At 41.4% G+C, this 24,326-nt stretch overlaps 1 protein-coding gene across 5 annotated transcripts in view; it reads right to left on the bottom strand.

The window, feature by feature from the left end:
• slc4a2b (solute carrier family 4 member 2b) overlaps positions 1–24,326 on the bottom strand; it is a 42,641-nt gene that overhangs the window by 18,058 nt on the left and 257 nt on the right. For 2 of the 5 annotated variants that reach the window (XR_008414275.1, XM_053861262.1), the window contains exons 1-2: positions 14,144–14,486; positions 9,777–9,948 (exon numbers count right to left, since the gene is read on the bottom strand). Coding sequence is in view for 4 of the 5 variants with exons in the window: in XM_053861262.1 (XP_053717237.1) it covers positions 9,777–9,836 (60 nt within the window). In the remaining variant the exon portion in view is untranslated. Of the gene's footprint in view, positions 1–4,812; positions 6,777–9,776; positions 9,949–14,143; positions 14,487–24,326 lie in introns of those variants that run through there. The other 3 variants (XM_053861258.1, XM_053861260.1, XM_053861259.1) reach the window with 3 other exon arrangements.

Genomic DNA, 24,326 nt, shown 5'->3' with positions numbered 1-24,326 from the left:
TACATTAAGACCTATATTTTATGAACATTTTGGACAAGACCAACATGAGTGCACATCCTGGCGCACTACCACAAGACACCTCAAGAGGGCGCTCGAAGGTCGACAAGGCTATCAACAAGTCACATGGTGAGCCAGCCTTTACATGCACTCTTTAAGATAAGCTCCAAATTGAAAACAATTGGAGTGCCTCCATTTCCACACCGCGGTGTGACAGGATCATGTGAGCCGTTAGTCAATCTGTTTTCCTGCAGCAGGGTCCAGATTCCTGCTGCCCTGAGCCCGGCTGGTGGGATGTTGTGACAAGGATAAGTTGGAGAGAATTTGCGCCGTCTAACACGACTGATCTGCGGCGGCGGCGATGCTGCCCTGCTGACCCCGGGCCAGATGTCTGGGATCCTGAGGTGGGGGCTCGCTGTGTCCAACCCTCGGGGGTGCTCCTGCACATATTTCTCCTGATCGTGGTATATTAAGTTTTCTATAGTGCTGCAGGGAGCAGAGAAAACACCTGCTCAGAAACATACACCTGTGGTAGGATGACTGTGTCCATCAATTTCGTCTTCTTGACCTTTGAGTGAGTTTCCACTGCTCTCATCGATCAGATCAGAACTAACCACACAACCAAAATACTGCGACAGTTACCGGCCAAGTTAAATGACTGTTCACAGTATTTTGACACATGAGTGGGTAGTATCACTAGCAAGTTTGGAAAATTGATGTGACGCAAAATGTGATTCAGATTCCATCCTGATGTGTAGGCATCACAAGGTTTAGTACACTTCCACAGCACTACTATTAGTTCTCAGAACTTCAGACATTTCCATTTCCTCTCCCTAACATGTTTTGACTCCTGACATGTGTTGAACCTCAAAGACTGCGATGAGGCCCCAATTAAACACGACTAACTTACCCCTGGCGATGCCCAGTAAGGGTCTGGCCCCTCCTTACTAGAGAATAGGGAAGAATTTATCAATTAAACTCTAAAGGTTTTTCCAGGTTTGCAGTTCGTTCCTACCTCTCCAACTCCACAAAGGAGATTGGTCCTGTGTAAACCAGGGGTTACTACTCTGGTAGCTGGTCAGTTGGGGAACCCACCTCAAAACTGAGGCAACCTGTCTATATGAGAAGAAGTCGAGGCCCTATTCTAGCTGCCAGTCCATGTGACATGATCTATGAAGGTACTGAGGTCTTTGGGGGAGCTCACATCTTTGGCACCAGTGTCATCCAGACAAGGGTACCCCCACCCCACTTCCATTTTTAAGGTAACTTTGAGTCACGTTCCGGTAGAACATGCCAAACAACACTACTCGAAAGCCTCTCTCAATGAAGGACGAGGAAGGCACAGTGCTGAAGGCCCCTCAGACGTCCGGCTGAAATATTGTTTCACATTGTTGCATAATTGAATCTAGCTTCCCTCCAGAAAACCCACCAAGTGCCGCTACACTATCCAGCTGTTTGTTTTCACACAGCCCTCATTCATATCACGGTTTCACAGTGAATCCCAAGAGTTCTTGAAGATGTGCGAGGGACTCACAGAGCGGTGAGAGACTTTCCCACTACTGAAAACCACATGAGGGGATCAGCAGGAGCAGAGTTGAAAAAATAAAAATAAAAAAACATCAACCAGATAGGACTATTTACCTCCTCCAATCCATTATACTCCTTAATTGATCACTAAAACTTGTTGATGTTTACAGATAGAGAGGTTGCTGGCTGAAGACAGAGGCCTGTGACCTTGTGCGACCCTGTGTATAAAAGCAGAAGGCAGGTGACTTTGCGTTTCATCTCCTTATCAAAGCCTTTTCCGTATCAAAGCTGCATCTGCAGACTACATCAGTCATTTTTTGATCCTCCTCCCCCAAAAATCATATACACATCAGTGCTTTAGATCTCAGCATAAAACAGCCAGGGTATGTCGCTTCACAGAAAAAGGACTACATTTACTGATTTTAAAAGGTTGGAATTAAAATGATTGAGTCAGTTATCAATATTATTGTATCTTTAACTACACATTGACACATGCATTTCATGTGGCACTAACTTTACACTAGTGGTTAAAATTTGAAGCAAAATAGTGAAATAGTTATGACAATAATTATTATACCTCATATCTTTCTAGAGATTACATTGAAATAAATGTATCCTGAGGAGCAATAACATGATGACCACCTGCCATAAATAAGATTTTTTTTTTCTCTCCTTCAAAAACAGCCCAAGACAAAGTAAGCATCTGCAGTCCACTGTCTTCCAACACCAAGGTATCCTGCAAGAATCGAAGCGCTAACCTTCAGATCCTTTGCTCTGTGTGTGTAGGGAGGACGGAATACATTTAAAGAACAACAGCAACCAAATATAACAGGAAAATAAGTCCCTAAGAGGGGCACGGACAATAATAATGAAAAAAAAATGTGGATATCCAGATCACTCTCAATTTATTTATTTTTTTTAATTTTATTTAATCATTTGTTCTTTGTCCCATTTCACATATCTCCTGAAAATGGCATCCAAAGCCGTCCATAACAGACAAGCAAACACATCAAAAACATAACCTTTCTGGCAGAGGTAAAAACGTGACATAAATTAGACCATATTTTTTGCGCAAGATCTCTTTTATACAATCTAGCCAAATGAATGATGCGACTGTCCATGAACAACAACATGACCCACTAGGGAAACAAAACAAAAAGCACGTTACTTCTGTACAAACTAATAATATCATGGAGCAAAAGATTTGTAATATACTGTAGTCTCAGCAGGGAATCAAAGCGATCAGTCAAGCGGCGACCTCACCGATTAAAACAAATCAACTTTATTATTTTCAGGTTGAAAAGCTCAATGTTCAAGCTGACATAATGAAAGAACAGATTCATTCCCCAAACTTGGGTTCTGGAGTTATGCGATAAGGCTGAGTGTAATACCCAATCTCATTCGGAATACACTTCATAGCTCCCGGTTAATTTATAAGATCGCAGCAGCTGTCGACAGCATTGGCTCGCATCTAACCGGGCGAACAAATAGCCAGTGGCCCTGTGACCTTGCTCTGCTTTGAATCCACTTTTTGATGAATGTTTGAAACCAATTTTACAGTTTTGCTTCATCACAGCGTCACCAGGTTTCTCATGCAAGACCGATTTCACTTTAGAGAAAGCTAACCGTGGAGTTACACACAGGGCTTGAGAAAAAGTGCAGAGCAGTCGTGAGAAAATGCACTTTGTGAGACCCATCCTGTCTCAAATGTTCCTCATCAACCGATCAACAAACACTTTGGATTGTACAAGGCAGGTCACCCTTTGACCCCACAGGTCCAAGAAGAAGCTAGGACACCCGAGCTCTCTAGTCTCATTCAGTGAAGAAGTTGTAGTTCTATTCTGCGCAGTACACCTACCAAATGACCCGATTCATTGACCCTAGCCAGGACATCTTCAAGAACTACATTTTAGAGCAGCTTTTATGTCTTCTTCAATCCTTCTCTTTTCCATCTCCAACATTCTTGGAGCCACTGTACAAGACAACACAATGGATAATGGGTAAGACTCAGCTGATACTCTTCATTTAGAAATACTGGCCAGACAGACTTGAAAAGAAAATTTTAAATGCCACTATATTTCACAAAGGACCGCAAACATTGAGCGATCAGGGCGGCCAGGTATCCAATGGACAACTCAAACCTTCCTCAAAGTCACTTTCCTGCCATATTCTTTTGTCAATGGGAGTCACATTTCTAGTGCAAACCTCTGCAACGCTGTGGACGGGTTGACCAGGGCCTTAAAGATGCAGTAACAGTGTCGGGGCGTCATGGCAGGACCTCGGTGTTCTTTTTGTCAAATTTGTTTCATGATTGGTCCACAGCGTGACCTCACTTGTGACACTTAACGCAGCGGCACAAATTTTGAATATGTTTCTGCCCGATAGCATGGCAGTAATGGATTTTGAAATACCACTGCACTATTTGTTTCCGTTCTTATGGAATAAAAATAGGCGGCGGAACTCAGATGTTGATTTATTTATGCTTCAATTGCAGTAAGAAATCATTTTAATACTTATGCTTCTGTATTCAGTTTAGTCCCGTCCCACTCAGTGGTCTTGGTCTCTGTATGCTCTGGTCTTGACCTCCACGTCAGTATACCAAAATACAAATTTTGGCCATTTGACCTTTACAAAACTTTACACTTTTACAAGTGAGAAAAAGGGCTTTGAATAGGTGACGTCCCATACAAAAGCATGGACCACGGCAACAGTAGGCAACACAGAGTTACCCACACAAACAACTCTAACAGCTAAATAATTATCACCTCAGTGTCGACATCCCCTTTCCGGTTTCGTCATTTCAATCAGGCTCATAAATGACACAACAAAAATTCCAGAACTTGTAGAAGCACTTTCAAGCACAAATGGACGGAGCGTTTGAGACATCTTTAGAGTAAGGTATCAAGTCGTAGCCCAGATAATTAAGCTTATTAGCCCCTTTTAATTGCTTGCTTGCTAATCCTTGGAGAACCCTCAGCACCGGAGTGGATTACTCCCGGTCCATGTGGCCACTCTAGCTGGGTTTGTTTCTCCCAACGTCAAACATTGGGGAGTAATTATTACCTCGCGTTTTGAGTTCCAAAGGAAAATCATTAAGGCTTTGAAGTAAAAGAGCAATAACGGGACTGAACGAACATTAACCAGCTGTCAAGTTCACTCTGAGGTCAAACAAAGCGACACCACATACAGAATCACAACAAGTGTTTGCACCCTCCATGGTGTTCGGACTGGGAATGATCGCACGACAGAACAGTGAGTCACAGATGAGCACAGCAACAGCTAGCTTACCCTTAAAGTGTAGAAATAATCCATTAGACGCAAACAATGTGACGAATGTATCTGAGACCTAATCAGAAGGCGACCTGCTTCCCCATTTCTGTCGGTCTAGGTCACATGACCCGGGCAGATCTCTACTGGAGGAAGAGGACGTGACTCAATTTCACAACGTGGTCTCTTAGCTGAGATCTCCTTGGCTACACACTTGGTGCCAGAGATAATGATTAACTTGGGTGAGAGGACGACCAATGAGAGCCGGGACAGTGCAAACGCTCGTCGGTCTTAACAAACCTAATTAGACAGAGGCGTGCGCTTCGGAGGAAATGTGTTGTCTAAACAGTTAAGGCCTCACCAGCAGGACAGATAGTGGCTGTACAGGAGGTGCACTGCAGCGGGTTCATAAAAGTCATGAGGCAATACAGTGCAATGGTGTTTACTTGAAGGTTGTCTGTTTGCTTTAGCCAGCAACATCGTTTCTGGTGTTAAGTTTATTGTTGGAGACAGGCTACAAACTATAAAAAAGACAAATAAAAAATCATGGACCCCCAGGTAGGTCAAGGCTCTAGTTTGTGTCCATGTCCATGAGTGAGGGAATGATGGACAGAGCTTCACACCTCTGGCAACTCAACCTAGATGCCGGAAACTACGTGTCCAGCATGACTCCACACAAACCTGATAAATGCCGGCCAGTAAAGGGTCTGATCGCTGTGTTGTGTTGTAGTCAAGACCAGAGCAAACAGGGACCAAACTAAATACAGAACGTGCGTCTACATGTGTAATAGACCCGTGCTTGTGTGTGCACTCAGTTTGGTCTGAGTCTTGATCTTTGTCTCCCTCTTCTACTTGGTCTTGGTCTGTCTATGCTCTAGTCTTGATGACAATTTTACATAGGCTTTCATTCAAAAGAAAAAAAGCACATGCCATGTTGAATGGTTCTAGGACAGAAAGCTTGGGTAGTGGCCACCCAAAGCAAGTGAGAGGAGGAAGCTAGTCACATTGTCAATGGCAAACCCCTCCCTGAGATGGGCCATGTCCCAGGGCACTTCCAGTGTATCATCCTCAGAGCCGGAAGAGAAATCCGACAACACATTCTCAATCTCAACACATCAAATAGACATGCATAGGTGTGACGTGTGACATTTCAAAGGAGGGGTTCAGGGGATGCAATCTCATCACTACTCTACATATAATACATGTTCCTTGGTATATAGCACCTTATAACGGTGCCGTCTAACACCAAGTGACACAGACTTGCGTCACAATAAGTGACAGATAATGCAAATCAAATCACACAGAGGAAAAAAAAATCCAGTTTCATTCTGTTGCTGGTGTTCCTTCATGTGTTTTTTATGAACCCTTTTACCAGCCAATGATTTGTTTGTACGTCACTTGGGTTAGCATTTCTTCATTAAATGTTTTGCTCACAATAATAAAGTATTTTTGAGTATGTCCAAGACATTATGGATGACTATGGATGTACGGTATAAATCTATTTTACAGCTGATTTTATAATGTTTATGAGTCAGCATATCCTCCTCAAGCCAGCCATAAAATGGTTCTACGGTAAGTGACGTCAAAGACAGCGATTCTGTGATAAATAATTGACATTTTCTCAGAAAACCAACTTGACCATTCTATAATTAATAATACGGAAATATTTTCAGATAAACAAGTACATTCTCCCAAGGTCATTTATATAGAGACCGTCCTAAAACAGAAACAAGATGCTTTCCATTTATGTGACCTCAGTGACTCCTACACAGCTTTACAAGAATTTTATCTCCATTATCTTTGTGCTTGCAGAAGATAAGTGATGCCCTTTTATATACCAACTGATTTACAACAGCTTTCATTAGCCAACCATAGAAGTAAGCATGCTGCTTCTCAACTTCGGCCCAATATCATGACAACAAAGTGGTGCTACTTTCAACTGGAACATGTCTGAATATGAGTGGAAGTCAAATTAATTACAAAATTGAAATATTACAAAATTGAAATTTTGTTATGACTATGACTCTATTTCACAGAATATCTAGTTTGGAAATTAATCATTCAAACTCTTATTGGATACAAATACAGCACATAGAGCAAACTCGCATATTATACCATCAATACTGTACTCAAACTCACATTCTGTTTACTTTTGTTCACCATCAGTATTGTTTTAGTTAAACATTAAATTGTAAAATGGCAATTTCTGGATAATTACATACTTAAATTTTATAATATATGTATGAGAGTAAAATACCTTATTATTTTATTGAAATAACTACATACATAACCACCATTTCTTTTGTAATATATACCAAATTTGGATGTCATAAATGCACTTTTTTTATTTTTTAAGAGTATGGATGTTTTAAGTAACATTTCCTCACATGTATAAATTCATTATAAAAGCCCCTGTGCTCAAAGATAAACCATGAGATCAGAGGGTTAAATTTAGTTTCCTTCCAGCGTAACAGCAATGACTAATTTCCACACTGAAGGTGATAATGACAAGTATAATTTCCTGTTAAAGGTGGATCACAGACCAAAAGCTGGTGATCAGAATGAGACAGCACATAGTCATCCTTATCTTATAATCTGGAGTTCTCAGGTTTATAGACAGCAGAACTGATGCAAACGGATCATTTAGCAATAGCTGTGCAAAGATTAAGAAAGTCAAGGTAAAAAAAAAACTAATAGATAACCACACATCATGTCATGTCAGGAAATCTTAGCATTAAGACTTGAACAGACTCCACAGTCAAACCCTGCTGATGCTTATTGGAGTTAGAAGTTTGACACCCAAATAAAAATGTTGCACTTAAGTTTCTCTTCCAAAAATAAAAAAAGAGAAAGTCTTTATTTCACTTCATTTTGTTCTAGCATTTTAAAAATCCTTCCATTCCAGGTCAAGTCGAGTGGGCAGCAGCCGAACTAAAGGGGTCACTAAACGGTGACAGCAGAGACACATCACCTCTCCAGTGTGTACTGGGTTCGCCCTATGGCCTCCTCATCAAAGAGGATTTTACCTGAGAAGATACAGGCCTCTCAACTGGTTTCTCTCTATGCAGAAGAGCAGCAATTCTGGAGTCTCCGACAGAAGACAAATCTTGCCACCCAGTCTTGGATAGATCTTGACTACAAAGCTCATACAGGTGAGAGGAACATCAAACAACAAGTAACCTCAGAGCTTTGTCTTTTGGCTCAGCTCTTTCTTCGTCACTACAAACTGATGCAGAGTCATGAGGACTGACAACACTGCAATGATCGGTGGGGTGACCATCCCCGACTTATGATCGGGTCACTAAACCCCTTGATCTGAGGAGGAATCTTGACCCCAACAAAATGACCCAATTTAAAATGTGTTTTAAAAAGAAGAGAAAAGAAGTGCAAAAAAGTTTGCCTACAAAGGTCCTTGCCTATTGCTTACATGCTGGGACAATATTCCAAGTACAGACAGCAGTTTGGTGGTTTATAGAAAGCTTCTAGATTCCACAGACGCAGCACAGTCACACAGGAAACTGCTAACACAACTCTGACCTCTCTACTCCCCACCCCAAAGAAACTCATGGTGGAGTGCGAGTAGACATTTCCTCTATTTGTACTATGACAAGAATGAATCATTTCAGCAGCAGCTGGAACGATTTCAAAAGGAATGTGTAATAAAGCAAACAGCTGTGTTGACCCACTGTAAGAAGAAGTCTCAATCAAAAGTGACCGCACAGACAATGTAAAGTTACAGTTAAACCGCAGAGAAAAAAATGGAACCAAGATCCCCATGACGTGTAAGCACTGTATTGATAGAAGAGCTTTATGCTGAAGCACATTAGATATTTGCTAAATAGACTCGCCCTTTTATTTAAACTCAAAACTCAAACACTTGTTTGTGTAGACAAAAGGTTGGAACTCAGTCACATCACATTCAACAGAAGAATGTTAATTAAACAACAACTAATTATATTATAAAAAAAATGTTTTTTATCTCCCCCAATTTCACTTTAGTCCTGGCATGGTAAGGCACTTGTGTCAAGATATGACACAGCCTATGAAGGTGGTGATGAACGTTGCATTCCACCGACGTCACGTCTCCCCCATCCACCTGACTGCCACAATCTGTGGCATCAAACCCTGCTTTTAAAAATGATGAAAACAGAATGAAGCAGTTCATTCAGGATTTCAAAAATGGTGGTTCTACCTGTTGCCTCCTATCAGTGGTGGTGATGCTCGGACGTCACTCCACGGGCCAATGAGATGGTAGCGATGGTAGCCCTGAAGAACCCATTTAAAGTAGGGACTAAAACGTGTGATGCTCCACTTGCCTTAGGCCCTGATAATCCCAGTCGAAGAGCCAGTGTGTGGATCAGAACTCATGGAACACTTCCTCACTTAGGCCTGATTTGAGTTTTACAGTGGCCTTGTGTTGTAGTCAAGACCAGAGCAAACAGGGACCAAACTAAATACAGAACACGTGACCACATGTGTAATAGACCTGTGCGCCTGCACTCAGTTCGGTCTTAGTCTTGATCTTTGTCTCCCTCTTCTACTTGGTCTTAGTCTGTCTATGCTCTAGTCTTGACAACAATTTTACATAGGCCTTCATTCAAAAGAAAAAAAGTACATTGTGGGAGAAAAAAAATTGCAGGGCAAAGAAGAAAGCACAGGCGTCACAGTAAGGTGCCACGTTGAATGGTTCATAGCCTTAGGCTTAAGTTAAGGATGCAGACCAGCTTCATGTTTATATCCTTGACTCATTGGAATGAAAACCTTTTCGAATGAGTTACAATGAGGACAGAAGACCGAGCTGAATTGTAACATGTTGATCATGTGTTTGGATGGAGAACAGAAGCGGAACAGGGGGTCAAACAGATTAGAGGTTGGTCTTAAGTGACCATTGTTAATGCAATCACCTCGCTAGTGTTTGATTAGTCGCCCTGGTGTGCGTCTCACGTGCTTCGTCATGTGGCCGGTAGTGATGCAGTCGGACTTACGCTGTGAATAACCGATGCCACAGCATCAGTTATCTGCTTGGGAGTGCTGGGGGTGCTCATGTCTCCGCAGAGAGCCGCTGCTGGAGAGAATCTGGAAAGCTGCTCAGGGATCGCTGTGGCTTTAGCCCTTCTCTTTCTCGCTGGGACTCAGACAGCTTTTGGGCAGCATAACCTGGAGACGGAAGAGGGAGGGGTTAGTCCACAGGAGGTTTAAAACAAGATGGGAATAAGCATGTTGCTTCAGGGACGGGATCAGAAATATGAGCCGAAGCCAGGAACATCAGATCAACAAGGAGTCGGGGATGTTCATTTCAATTTGGAAAGAAATCGTGACTAACAGAAACATCTGAGGGCGTAATCTCTGAGGAAACGTTATTATAGTGTCCTTTCATATTTTACACGACAGTGCTTGGAGATAAAAAGGAGCGTCATGTGAACTCCATTTACACTTGCTGCCCAAGTACAAATCATTCATCCTGGGTATGTTATACCATGAACTAGTGATTCCAGTCAGATAAAAAAAAAAAACCAAGTCATGACCCCATCGAGTCCAATACTAAATATCCAGACAGGAAGAGAAAGAAACAGGAAAGACCACAAAGCTTAAATCCCATTTCATTTAAACTTCAAACACCACCACAATGTAAAGAATGTTGGAGAAGGCCGAGCCCAGAGGTCCAAACAGTCAATATAAAAAGGTCTTATAAACAAAAAAAAAAAAAAAAAAAACATTTCCAGTGAAACTTTAACCCAGTCACAAAATGCCATTTAACTTCATTTAACACAGCACAGCCATCAACTATTAATGTGATAGGCTGCTGATAACAGCAGTGCTACTGTGCAGGGGACCCTCTGATAACAGACTGTACGTGCTGCAGTTGCTCTCTGCTCCACTCCATATACACTCAGACCATATACTTAAATATTGCACCAGAAAAAACAGAGCTAGCAACCAGTTAAACATTAGCTGATAGCTCAAAACATGGATGGACATAGTTTTTTGCCTTTGACTTTACATTCTAATATCAGAAACAAAAGGAGAGGAATTTAGACTGTAAATGTTATAAACACAAATTACTTTATGCCTCCTGGTGTTTTTACATTGATCAAACTCACACAGATGGCCTGGTAAAAAAGTTCCTTTCCCTCAATTGTGTTCTACTTTTGCAATAATTTAGAACTTCTTCTAATGAAAAATATTGACATCATTTCACAGCAAACGTGTGACCGCAACATTTCGAGTGTGTTTCATGTGTATTGCTCAGACTATTTGGATATGTTACTGACAGCAAGTGGCCAGAGATACATCACTGTTGCAGCTGAAAATTGTGTTTAAGTTGCACTGCCTGCACTAACCCTACACTGGCAGCGAAGAGGAAGTAAGTGACCATTAATCTCAAAAATCACCCACTCAACACACCAACCTTTATGGTATAAAAACTTGGAATACAACTAATATATCAAAGGATTCATACCAAATTGAACTTCAAAATAAAATGATTTTTTAAAAGCAAATTGTCTTTCCCTTTGACATGAGGGTCAAACATGAATTGAATTTAAAAGCCCGAGTAATTCAGACGTTCAAAATTCTAAGTGCAACTGGTTTTGACAGAAACATCCTCCACAGAAAGCCAGACAGATGTTTCTCAATTTAAGAATTATCGCCACAGAGTCGCTCAACTTCCTGGAAGTCCCATTTGACTCACAGGAACTTCAGTCAAGAACAGCTGATGAGATGAGTCAAAGTTTGTGTGCATCTCATCAGCCACAAATGACACCAGGGTGAAGGGCTGCACACGGCCCCCCGTGCCATGGACATGGACAGCTAGGCTTGAACAAGAAAAAGCCGTTTAGTCGTTCAATCCCGTCCGAAGCTCGGCGCTCCTCCAGCTCTGGATTTCTGGTTGCTATTTTAAGTTATTTGTCTCTGCCTGATTTAACACAGACAAATAATGGGTCAAAGTTCACGAAACCAACCGCAACACACGAGCGTTCCACAAGTGTTTTCCACAGACTCACTTCTTCATTAACAGCCGGGGGAGTTCAGAGGAAGTGAAGGTATCATAAAACAGGGCTTTCAATGACAAAAATGACGTGTCATCGAATCCCGTCTTCACGGCTTACTCCACACTTTTCCGAAAACAGATAGTGTTACGCTGCACGCAGATAACACACATGGCCTTCATGTTTTATCAAACGTTCAGTTACATTGTGACCACTGTGGCCACGTTCCATGTGTCGACACAATCATCCACGTCGTAGAAACAAGTGTGCCTCAACAAGGTCGGCGTGTTTCGCGATCAGATGTCTTCTACTCAACTTTTAATATAGGAGTTGATGTCTACTGTCATCCAAAACATCTTGACATTTTTGTTTTAATATCTTCAATCAAAAATCATCATCATTTTGTGCTTTCGCTCCATCGACATGAATGTAGTGAAAGGATATGTATGCCGAGGTCGTGCTGGAGCATCAGATCAGGCGAGCACTTGCTCGGCGAAAACCTGATCCTTTGACCTCCACACTGGATCTAGATACATACCTCTTTTGACTGGGGGGAAGGGGGGTTGAAGGAGGAGAAAAATAAATAAATATTTGGCCCTGAATAAGGTCAGAGCTTAGCTTGGTGCTTGCTGTTCTGTAAGGTAATCCCGATGAATTTTGTTGTTCGTTGTCACCATCTTGCATTTCCACTCTGACAGAGCGTGGAACAGAACAGAAATACACAACGATAGATCAAACAAAAAATAATAATTTTGTTGTTAAAGCTAGCACTGATTTCCTCATCTGCAAACTAAAATGATTGTCTTTCTAAAAATAAAAAGTCATAAAGCAGTTAACTTCCTTAAATAACACACTGAAAAAAGGGCCATGTGGAGGTTGCAGATCAGCAAAAGTCTGAAGGAAGTTGGCAAGTGAACCTAAGACTGAGTCTTCTAAGAGGTGACCAGACAGCAGATGTGGTGGAGTGTATGTGGCATTTAAAACCATCGTGAAAAGAAAGGACTATTCTCTTTTTGTTTCTTTTTTTTACTGTGATTATTTTGCACCACATCAAATAGATGTGTTGGTCAATCCCTTCACGTCACATGCCCAGTAATCATTAAGACAGTTGGGGACTAGTCAACTGCAAAAACAGGTGATAGTTGCAGCCAAAACAATTTCAGTTTACCAAGTGACAAAATAATCAAATAACAATATGAAGATTCTTATTCACACACAATGGTCAATCCATCCTCACTCCCATGATGTAAAATATTGACGTTGGAAAATAGGAAAATCTGCCCACGGCCTCAGGATAAGCCACAGAAGCCAGAACATCTGCATCAATTGAAACACTTATGTATCAACATGCAACGCTGAAGGCTGCCTTCGGCGTCAGCATAGGACGCAACAGCCCACTTTCCCAACGTCAATATATTAAGCCAGCGTGAGTGAGGATGGGTTGCATTGGTCACCCTTGCAGATGATGAACGTTTCTTTTGTACAGAGGACCAAGAAAGCAGGATGCCAAGACTATTTTCCACTGACCAGAAGACCTCAACATTTGCAAGCCATAAACAACACGTATGTAACTGATGTAGGGCCATAGAAGGCACCCACAACAGACTTTGGACATTTCTGTAATGGAGTGCTATTTAAAATAAAAGGGATTCATACCATATATTGAGTCATCAGAATAAGCCAGTTGAGACTGCAATAAATTCAGTATTGTGTTGCATGATTTAAATTTCAGTGGATATTTGTAATTTTGTTTCCTAATAAGAAAGTTGAGTTCATGAGCAAAGAGCATTAGCCTATTTTATTTACAATTTTGATAGTTTGAGCAGGTGGTCAGTGTAAGAGTTCAGATTCCGACGTGTTGAAAGCTGTTTTACTTTCCAAAGCGGTCAAAAGGTCAAACTGGGGATGTGGATCAGCAGAAAAAGAGTCTGTTGCTGTTAACGGCAAAAGAACATAAAAGACACGCTGAAAGGGTCAAAAGATGCTGAATGTGAATATTGAAGCTTAACAGAGAGAATGGCAGCACTTTAAGTAGAATATCTCCTCACTTTGTTTATAGTTTTGCTTAAACTAGCAAGTGAGTCCATCTAGTTTAAGACAGGAAGAGCTGCGTTTCTACCAAACTGAAAAGGGTAGAACGCTAACTAAGATGTTGATCGCAGCAAAAGTCAATTGAATGATGTGGATCGTTGTAAAATGTGTTCATTTATTTATTTATTGATGTCTATGTATGTGTATTTATTAGTTTATTCAAGGCAGTAAATTTAAGTTCCACATAGCAACTGTTATTTAGATGAAAAAACAAAAAATCTGTGCTCGTTCATGACCTTTTAGAAATCAAAGAAATCCACAAATGGACGTACCTTTGTTTGCTCACTGCAGAGAAGCCGCCGCAGACATGGTAGTGCAATGGTGAACTCTGCCGTGAAGAGAGACCCCGGGCTGGTCAGAGTGCAGGAGGAAAGCAAACAGAAGCCAAGAGGGGAGAGAAAACAAGAGAAAAGAAGTTAGAGCGTTAGAGATGCAGAGTGAGCAACTTTGCCGGTCATGTGGTCTCCAGCCTCCCAACCGAGACAAGTGCACCCTCCAACTAACGTGCGTGCACTGATAAGGACAGCCTTCCTCCTCAGGATTATGTTTCCTCCTCCAGCCTACTGACAATTAGCCATGTGACTCCAGGAGCCATTCAAAAGTGAGTCACAGGCTGATGCTCGCTCACGCACACAGAACTGTCCTGGGTACACACCATCACCTGCAGAGATTATTGCATTTCATATGACGACAACAGCTTGTTAGTGAAACCACACACAAATGTTGAGGTCAACCACATGTGGTCATAATGTTACTTGGCTTCACTTGATCTGACCCATTTGAATTAGAAGCTGTTAGCTCACCAGCTAAATCCATGCTGTAAAAGTCATTTGTAGATATAGTCATCTTGACTGGACAGCGCCGATTGTAAAGAATCCTTTATTTACTGACTCATGCAGGAGCGACGATAAAATATGGTGTTTGATATTTAGGATGAGTCATCCTGCACTGGGAGGTCTTCGCTGTGAAGGGCACTGCAGATCAAATTAAACGAGTGGCAGGTCATTTTGGCTCATTCCTGCCGACGCTCCAAAATGTAAGGACAGCCTCAATGAATTCAGACAAAGCCAATATCACATAAGTCAAAAAAAAAAATACATCTATATGAAAATAGAAATTACGTTACACAACAGCTGCCTCTACTGATGTGTATTTAATCCATGTGAGATTTGGGACTAGTGTCAAACTCCAGACCCGAGGGCCAAATCCAGACCTCCAATGCATTTTAAGCGGCCCAGCAGAGTGTGAAGTGAATACGACAGAAAATGTTATTGAATTCCAATTGAAAAAAGTGGATACTTGATGTCATGACACTTAATCATCATAGTGGTCAAGTATGCCTTTTAATAGGCACTTCTCCAGCACATCTGAGCTGCCAACAGCATTCCAGACACTTTAAAAGTCGATGTGCATTTACACTTTAAGGTAACTAGAAGGTATCCCACCGCGTTTTGCGATTAAGGCAACTAGGTCATGCCTCCGTACCCTTTTTTTTTTTTTTTTTTTTTTTTTAATTATTAAATTGCACATCAACGGCTTGCAGCGTCTTCAGCCATCTTTTCAGTTCTGTTCAGGTTATGATAAATCAACGTACATCTGAGCATGTTCCTTCGTTCTCTCTTACCCACAGTTTTACACTATACTAAAACTGCCCGAAGAAAATCCAAGGTTATCAATACAACAACGTACTACTGAGCAGCAGCTTGGCCCCTTCTGTGACCTGGCTGGGGAGCCAGGCATCACCTAGGTAGCGTGCATTTCTTAAAACAAAAGCATGAATACAATACAAATTTGGATGATAACATTGAAGCTATTTGCTTTATACTCAAAAGGTGTCTACTTTTAACATTCAGTTTAAAGTTTGCATCTGGATCTGGAATGCCTTGGCAGCCCTTATTTGTTATTTATTTATTAGCTGGCTGGAATTTCATCTTAACTGTTCTCAGTACAGTGACCATGAGAAAGCAAAGGGGCTTATGTTGTTGTTTTCGATTCCACCCATAAGACAAAATGTCTTGTACAGCTAACCAAGTGACCAGAGATGTGTGATTCAGAGTGTAAGCAAGAATCATGAATCATTTCCTCTCTACCAACTGGAGTAACTGTTTCAGTAGCATAGGTGAGTCAAGTCAGTCAGGCAGTAGCTTTGACCCATCAGAGGGAACTTGTGACGCCATGCATACATTTTCACAGGTTTTAGAAGAGGCAGGTCAGGGTGTTATTTTGTAGGACTACATGAGAAATGTCAATTTATTTCAGCAGACTGCTTGGATCAGCCAATGGAACCACCCTTTAATATAGCTGTGAGTCTGTACCAGACTATTAATTGCGTCACAGAGGGATCAGAGCTCTCAAAACTAAATATTTTCCCCATATTAATGTCGAGCAGCAGACATACAGGACGACCAAAACATGACTAGATTCTTCTTCTTTTCCTTTGGGCTTCTCCCTTCAGGGGTGGCCACAGAGGATCATCCTCCTCCATCTCTCCCTGTCCTCTGCTTCCTCTTCTCTCAAACCTACAAACCTCATGTCCTCCTTCACCACCTCCATCAATCTCCTCTTTGGCCTTCCTCTCCACCTTCTGCCTGGCAGTTCCAACCTCAACGTCTTCCAACCAATGTACTGGCTCTCTCTCCTCTGTACATGTTCAAACCACCTCAATCTAACACATGACTCTGTAGATATTGCACCCAAATATTTACAGCCCAGGAATCCCACGAATGTCGTCAAGCCATAATGTCACAGTGTCACGGCAGGATCAACACAAACAGAAGGTAAATCCAGACCGAGTCAGAAAAGCCACCAGATTAATTGTGTTTTCACAGAACAAAGTAAAGTCTTGTGATCTAAACATATTGCGTACCCGTAGAACCAAATAATCGCGCGCCGCATTCCACATCAGCTTATAAAAGCCGGGGGCGGGGGGCTAAAGAAATACTCAGAGGGGGTGTGTTTGTGTGTGATGGAATTGTTTGTCCTCGGGGACGAGGGATCACCGTGGAGTCACATGCATGTCTTGCGGGGAGAAAAAATAAAACAAAGCACCAGAAGGAGCTAAAGCTGAAGTCCACTTCATCGTCTAGGGCTTCCCTCACGGCCCTCATTACTCTGATAATAGAAACCAGCACAGACATCTGTGCTCAGCTAAATAAAGAGAGGTGACTGGATGGCAGCACTGACTCTGGGCAGCATTTCCAAAACTTGGGTCTTACTCACATGCTGTTCCCAACACACATTTCCAAGGGAAGTTCAGTTTTAGGCCAATTGTTTTGTTATGATTTCCAAAAACAGAGAGAAGAAATGCATACTGTGATGCGTCATGGTCACGTTCACACCGACTCACCGCATTTGACGCACATTTCCACACTGTGTATTAATATTTATTGAGTTAAGTTTGTCTGCAGTGTTTCATTTCTGTATTCATTCATTTTCAATATTAATTTCCACAAAATTACATTTCGTCATGCTTTGTTTTACAATTTTATACTATATGGAGACTTCTGTGTTAACTAAAAACAAAATCCAGTTTGTTCTTTTACTTGTATATATTAAAAAAGTGATTCCTTTTTCCAGATATTTGGAATGATTCATTGATGACAGAAAAAAAAAGAACAATAATGGACAAAAAATTACATTAAAAAATGTTTAAGACGCAAGTACAGAAATGTTAATGCGCACATCACCAACTTAACTTTAGTCAATTCTTGTGTCCAATTTTAAAGTGCAAATCAAATCTGATTCATTGTAGATATTAGTAAAAAGCCTCTGATTATTCAAGGCCCAACCCTTTTTCTTAAATATGCATTCCTCATCATACTTTTTTAGATAAATGGGTTTGAAAAATTTGACGTCAGGATTCCATCACTGCCTTTTGTAGATGATGTGGTTCCGTCAACTCCACCTTGCCAAGTCCTTCAACTATGACAGGAAAGGTTCACAGGCGAAGGTCATGCAGCCAAGATCAAGATATCTTAGTTGCAAGTCAGGGACAAAGCGTGAGATTAAAAGTGGTGAGAAGGATCTTCAGCCACGAGGATTCTCTATCCTTCACCGGGGTAAAAAAAAGAGCTGAGCCAAAGTGCACAGCTGTCCTTCGATGGTCAATCTACGCTCCTGCTCTCACCTATAGTCCTGCAGCTTCGGGGAGTGACTCGAGGCGAGGCTTTAAGAGATCGGTTAAGAAGCACAGCTAACTGGGACAGGCTCAAAATGGAATCGTACCAATCCTGATCGTATAAACGTAACAGCACAACCATGTCATCAGACAACGAGGGGGAGAACTGTGAAGGACATACTACGCTCTGTCCTTCTTAACAGTCCATCAGTGCGTGTCACACTTGATGAAATACTGAAAAAAAAAAATAAAACAACAAAAACTTTGGGACCAATGATGCATTCCAGTCACCTCAGATGTGGGAAACTGGAGCTCGGAATGATATCAGTCGCGTTCAATGTGTTACAGTTATCAAAGTAGGAAAAGAAGAAATTAACAAAAGCTATTCTCATGCATGTATTGTACTGATATAAACATCAACTGATAGAAACATTATTTGTTTAGTCTGTGTTTGTTTATTGAGTAAATTCATTCATTCACAAGTTCTATTTCCTGTTTGCATTCGGGGAAGCCATCTCGCATTGCGTACTTGAGGTGATGAGGATTCTCCCACTTTCCACCTGGGAATTACTACACCAATTTTTCTGAGCACAAATGGAACGCATCATAACATGACAATGGAATATACATCAAGCTACACAACTCCTCAGATAAATATGTTGAATGAACTTCACACACACATGTCACAGTACATTTACTGCATATATTTAAACGTAATCACGAAAACTTGGGAAACAAGCATCATCTGTATTCTGGTGTCAATGTGTGTGGGTGTTCAGATTTTGAATTAGGTTAACTGAGGGGGTCCATTTTTAATTTGGAGGCCTGAACTGAGAATACAGTACAATTTCCCTTTAAACTACGTATAGCAGAGAGTGACACATACATTATCTATCTAGCGTTCCAATGACGCATTCCAAACTAACTTGTTAATCGGAAAACAAACGCGCACGACTAGTGGAAAAAACAAAATCAGCACAGGACTTTCAAAACCCTGTATTGGCCAGATTTGGCAAAATGATTTCCAAGCATATTTAGCACTGTAATCTAGATGCGTGCCCACTAGAATGATAGGTGACCATTAATTTCACATACTTCAGCAGGTCCAAAGTGAACATGTTGTCCCTTTAAATCCCTGCTTGTCCTTCTGACTTCCTATTTTTGCTGCTATCCAGTCAAAGGGTTAAACCAACAAACTGTTTACCCTGGAAAAGCAGTTCTATATCAGGTCAACAGGACGCAATAATAACACACCAAAGACTCACCAGGACCCAGCGAAGTCAAAGAGCGAGCCCGGCGTTGCGGCGCTCCACTGACAGCTGACCTGTTTGTGGACTTTAGTTGCGCTGTGTGATGATAGCTGTGCTGGTGTTGCCCCTGAGTGGTGGACTGAAAATAGCTCAGCGGGTCTTAGGATTTGAGCCGTTCAACACACAGACGTCTCTACCCTTCACAACGTGGTGGACTTCAGTGAGGGTCTGACGGGGCCTGGGCCTTTCACGTGGCCGTGCCAAGCTATGAGCGCGCACGCTGGAAAACATCCAGTGCTGCATGTCCGACAGCTGCTCCCGCTAAACGCCTCAGTCTCTCTTTGTCCCGTCAGATGCCACAATTAATTCACGTCCCTATGAGATAACATAAGCGAGGATGGACGCACCGTTCGGTTTTCTGGCCGATCACCGATTTTTGAAAAGCCTGACCTTCAATTGACCTTCAGTATTTGCAACTTTAATTATTGAAAAATTACCCTTTAATACAGCAGTATTTTTAAAAGTAAAGGAAGCAGTAAATAAAACAGAACTGTAGAGCACAAAGTAACAAACCAAAGCAACAACTCGATTACTTTCAGGCCGCAGATATGTCTGACAAGGATCTCCGGCTCTGCATGTAGTAAGGGTCTTTATGTGATGACGCTTGGTTGTGTCGCATGTGCGTTTTGGTTGACAGTACGTCCGTCTATTCTTTAATAAAGGACTCATTTCAACTTTCCCGCCTCGCAACAATGTGTTTGCTGGAGTGTGCAGCAAAGGACTGTGGTAGATGAGATCAGTACAGATCAGATAAGATTGTTTTCTCAAAAAAAGAATCGGCTGGTCGCCGATACCTCAAATTCAAGGATATCTGCAGCTAGTTGATGACGTCACAGTCAATGATAACAGATGATTCCAAGTTGTTGGACAAGCATAAGATAAGAATAAAACCAATTCACCCCACTGCAGAGTCAAATCCATTTCTGGTGAAAACTAAACTTTGTGTGATTGCAGGTTATTTCAGGACTAACATGGCGGCATTGTTTACTTAGTGTCTCACAACACAGCCAACAAAAAGTGGCAGAGGTTTTACTCAACGACGCATCCAAGTCTGCTCGAGTTGCAGCTACAGCACAAAGGGTAGCAGTCATGCTCTCACACATCATTGTAATTGTGGACCTCGAGCCACGATACCTCGCCTGTATTTACCACTGTGAGACGCGGCATGGGAATAAAAGACGCCCTTGTCTTCCGTGGTACAAACACAACCAAGACTTTCACATCATGCTCAAGTTAAACAGGACATTTATCAGCTCCCCTGGGAAATTAAAGGATGTGATTAAAGTGGAAGAGCAGACGGTGCAATATTAAAAGACGTGGAGTGTGAGGGACAAAAGTGTCATAAAGTCTTGACCTAGTTATTGATGCCGATCTCCAGGCTCCTGGCTGCATTTCGCCAAACTTTGTTCGTAATTGTTTAGAGAAGAAAGTTATTGCAGTGGTTAAAACAATGACATTAGCATAAAAGATAAAAATGAACTCACTACTGAATCACAATCACCTAATGGCAAACAAGCACAGCTCAACAAGTCCTTTAGCCTCCAAGTGAATTTTGAAGACAGTGTTTGTCACAGACCACAGCCTACCATTGTGTCCATGGAGGTTCAATGAGCTAAATATAACTGAGCGCAGTAACGTTTTCCTTCACCAGCTAGGCTTATGTTGAGTGACAGTTGCACTCAGAAGTAGGAACTTCAATATGAAAGCCAGAATTTGACAGGAATGCATCGCCATAGTTGGATTTCCAAGTCAGGAAGTCGGAGAATCCTCACCACCCCGGAGCTGACAATACAAGATGGTTTCCCCAGAATAAACAGGAAGTCGAAGTTTTGTAAGAATTAAATACACAGAAGGAAACCCATATATTCTGCACACTTTTCTTGCAAAAGGAAGGCGTATTTATCCTGACGTTACTTATAGTCGCAGAAGCCGAGCATGAAAACAGCTTTCATGGACATGACATATTGTTCAGCAATTTTGGTGACTGCAATGCACTGAACTTGGCAGCTGGAGAAGCATATACAACTGAAAAATCTGACAAATTGGACAGGACACCATCAATTTTCCATCATCAGTGCCTGTATAGTTTCCTAATCGTAGTGCTGTCACACTGGTTTCCAGTGTAACATAGCTGAATTAGAAATGTACACCTTTGTGGACCGGATATTTCACCACCTTAGGCACCATAATTGTTTTCAGGCAAAATGTCGCAGTTATCCACATTTTGCTTGTCACAACACTCAAATTTGATTGGTTGGCGCGGCATGGAAGAGTGCAGTCTTTGATGAAATGTCTGAATCTTGACGGGGAAAAAAAAAAACGGACAAAACACTGAATTGTTCACAAAACGTACCAAAAGCTTATTAATCTGAGGAGTATTTTGACTTCTTTGGTGGGAATAACTCTCAGAGAACCAGGGAAAACAAGGAAAGTAAGTCAGCACTTGCTTAAATTCAATGGTAATCTTAAGCGCATCGAAGACTACACCCTCTCCTGCCCTGTTGAGATCGCAACCTAGGAAGACTACAGTGGGCAAGATGATAGATGTGTGACACGCTGTTTTCTTGCCAGTGATTAATCTTAACACGAAAAATAAATTCTAGTTTTTCTTTTTTTTTTTTTCCTGATTGAAGGAGTGGCAAAAATATGAACAGGCATGAAGAGGACAGGTGCAACTAGGTAACAAGGTGGTAGGGCTGTGCACCGGCAGGTATTTTGCAATATGATACGTATCCCAATACAGGAGTGGTGATACAATACATTATGATAGTACAAGTTCAGCAATATATTGTGAGCCTTCATTGTAAAGGGGGGGATGAGATGAAGAAGTAAAATATCATGTGCATGAAGACAAGTTTATTTTTATGACGTCAGTGCAGTTAGACTGGAGGAATGAATTTCTCACTTAATCCATACAATAACTACAGTGAGCAAAAAGAAAGCATATTAAACATGTATAAATGCAGCAGCATATCAAAGTATCCATGTAGTAAATATTGATGTAGACAACTTAAAATATCAAGAGAATATCACACAATCAACCATTGCAATATTTAAACAAAAATATCAATACAATATCATGGAATCAAGTTTGGTGAAATTTGAGGGTGTTGATATTTTCTTACACTCCTATAAGGTAGAGCAAGGCGGAGGACAGTCCGAAGGGAAAGGTTCTTCATGAGCCAGCCACACGCAATGTAAACCTTTACAATACCTTAACTAGCAACGGTGCTAACTTTTTTTCTTCCTTTATCAACATTTTTAGACTTGTCACCCAGCTATAGAGCACAATAAAATTTTCTTAAGCATGTTCTCTTCTACTTCCTCTTAATTGTTATCAAAGTTTGTTATCAAGTTTGTCATCTCAGGAAGGTGGGACATACGACAAAAGAACAAAGCAGGTGTGGTCGGTTAGTAAGGTATGATTTTGGTGAGATTGCATAATAGCAGGTCAGTTTGTGTGCACCGTGAATGGTCAACTAAACAGACCAGGAGCTGGGGATTATCATTATCTAACCTTTCTTGCCTGAATTGTTTCTGCATGACTAAGTGATTCACACATGGAATGTGGCGACAAATCTCCACAACTGGTGCCTTGGAAAGTTAAAACAAACCACAAGCTTCGCAAACAAAAAGCACGTTTGGCAGACTCCACTGAGGACAGCGACAACAAATACAATCTTTAACTGGTGGTGAGAGATATCAGCTGCTGACATGCCGGAACGTTGCGTAGGACTACGAGACAGAAAGGAAGCGCTGAGGAATTTCAGGTCACATCCACAGAAAACATTTTTTTTGCCTGGTTTTGTGTAGCCATGTTTGTTTGCAGGATGGAACTAATGTAAACAAAACAGGGGAAAAAATCAATATGTTGGTTAATCGTTGCTACGTCAATACAGAATTTGACCTCAGATATCACGTGCGGCGCATGGCAGTCATTTTTGCAAAGTCAGCAGACAGGACACATCCTTACTACAACAAGCAACAAGCAAAATTCTTTCCTCTTTGTTCCCAGAGTGACGGCATTCGCTTTTAAACAAACTATTGATCTTGTTTGGTGAAGAAGGAAGAAAGCTTAATTAACTGCTAGGCGGGCCGATGAATATCACAGTTCAGGTGGAGAAGTTTGAAGGCAAAGCGAGGGAGGACAGAGAGTGTGGAGAGGAGAGAGAGCTGGACCAAGAATGCTGGAGATGAAGAGGATGATGGCAACTAGTGAGGTTCCCGATGAAGGAGGACGGAGATTTGTTCAGGCTCGGGAGGATGATCAAGGCAGGTTCAGGTGGGGGAGGTTGACTTGCAGGGGCGACACCGAGTTTCATATACTGACTTGAGTTTGCCCTAGGAAATATTTATCTCATTATTAATAGTCAAATATCCCCCTTGGTTTATATTCCAAAGTTATCACTTACTTCATTCATGAAATTAATGTGTCGACTGCCCACCTGTTGATAGTTTGAGATGAATGTTTAACAAACCAGAGAACAGACAACCTTCATACATATATGAACCTTCATATATATATATATATATATATATATATATATATATATATAGTTAAAAAGGAACAAGGGAACACACACACCTGTATATATTTTTTTTCTTCTTTTTTTAAAAACAGCTTAAGGGGGGGTATTTTTGTTATTTTGTTTAACACTAAGAAGCTAGTTACAATATGAAAGACATTTTTCCGTGCTATGACTCGTTCATTCTTTTGCCAGTAGGAATAAGGATGTTCTTTGGAGAGCTAAAAGAAGTGAACGAATGGCCGGGTGACACTATTTTGGCTCAAGAAGAACCCACTTCATGACGGACTCCAAAGGTTGAAACGCCCTCCATTAGACCGGTTCACTTCAATCATTCAACCAGCAGCTTCCATCACAACCAGAGTCCGCTAGCTTGCGAGGATGAGCAACTTCTTCCGCAGAATTGCTCGTGCCACAGGCGGGAAACGACGTCTGACAACGACAAAACGCATGTAAATGCAGACTTCGAGACGCTTGGCGAGGTAAAGTGGTTGAACAAGGC

Source organism: Synchiropus splendidus, chromosome 3, assembly GCF_027744825.2.
Source record: "Synchiropus splendidus isolate RoL2022-P1 chromosome 3, RoL_Sspl_1.0, whole genome shotgun sequence".
NCBI classification, from domain to species: Eukaryota; Metazoa; Chordata; class Actinopteri; order Syngnathiformes; family Callionymidae; genus Synchiropus; species Synchiropus splendidus.
Note: the sequence above shows the minus strand (reverse complement) of the source record. Positions and strands in the feature narration are given on the sequence as shown.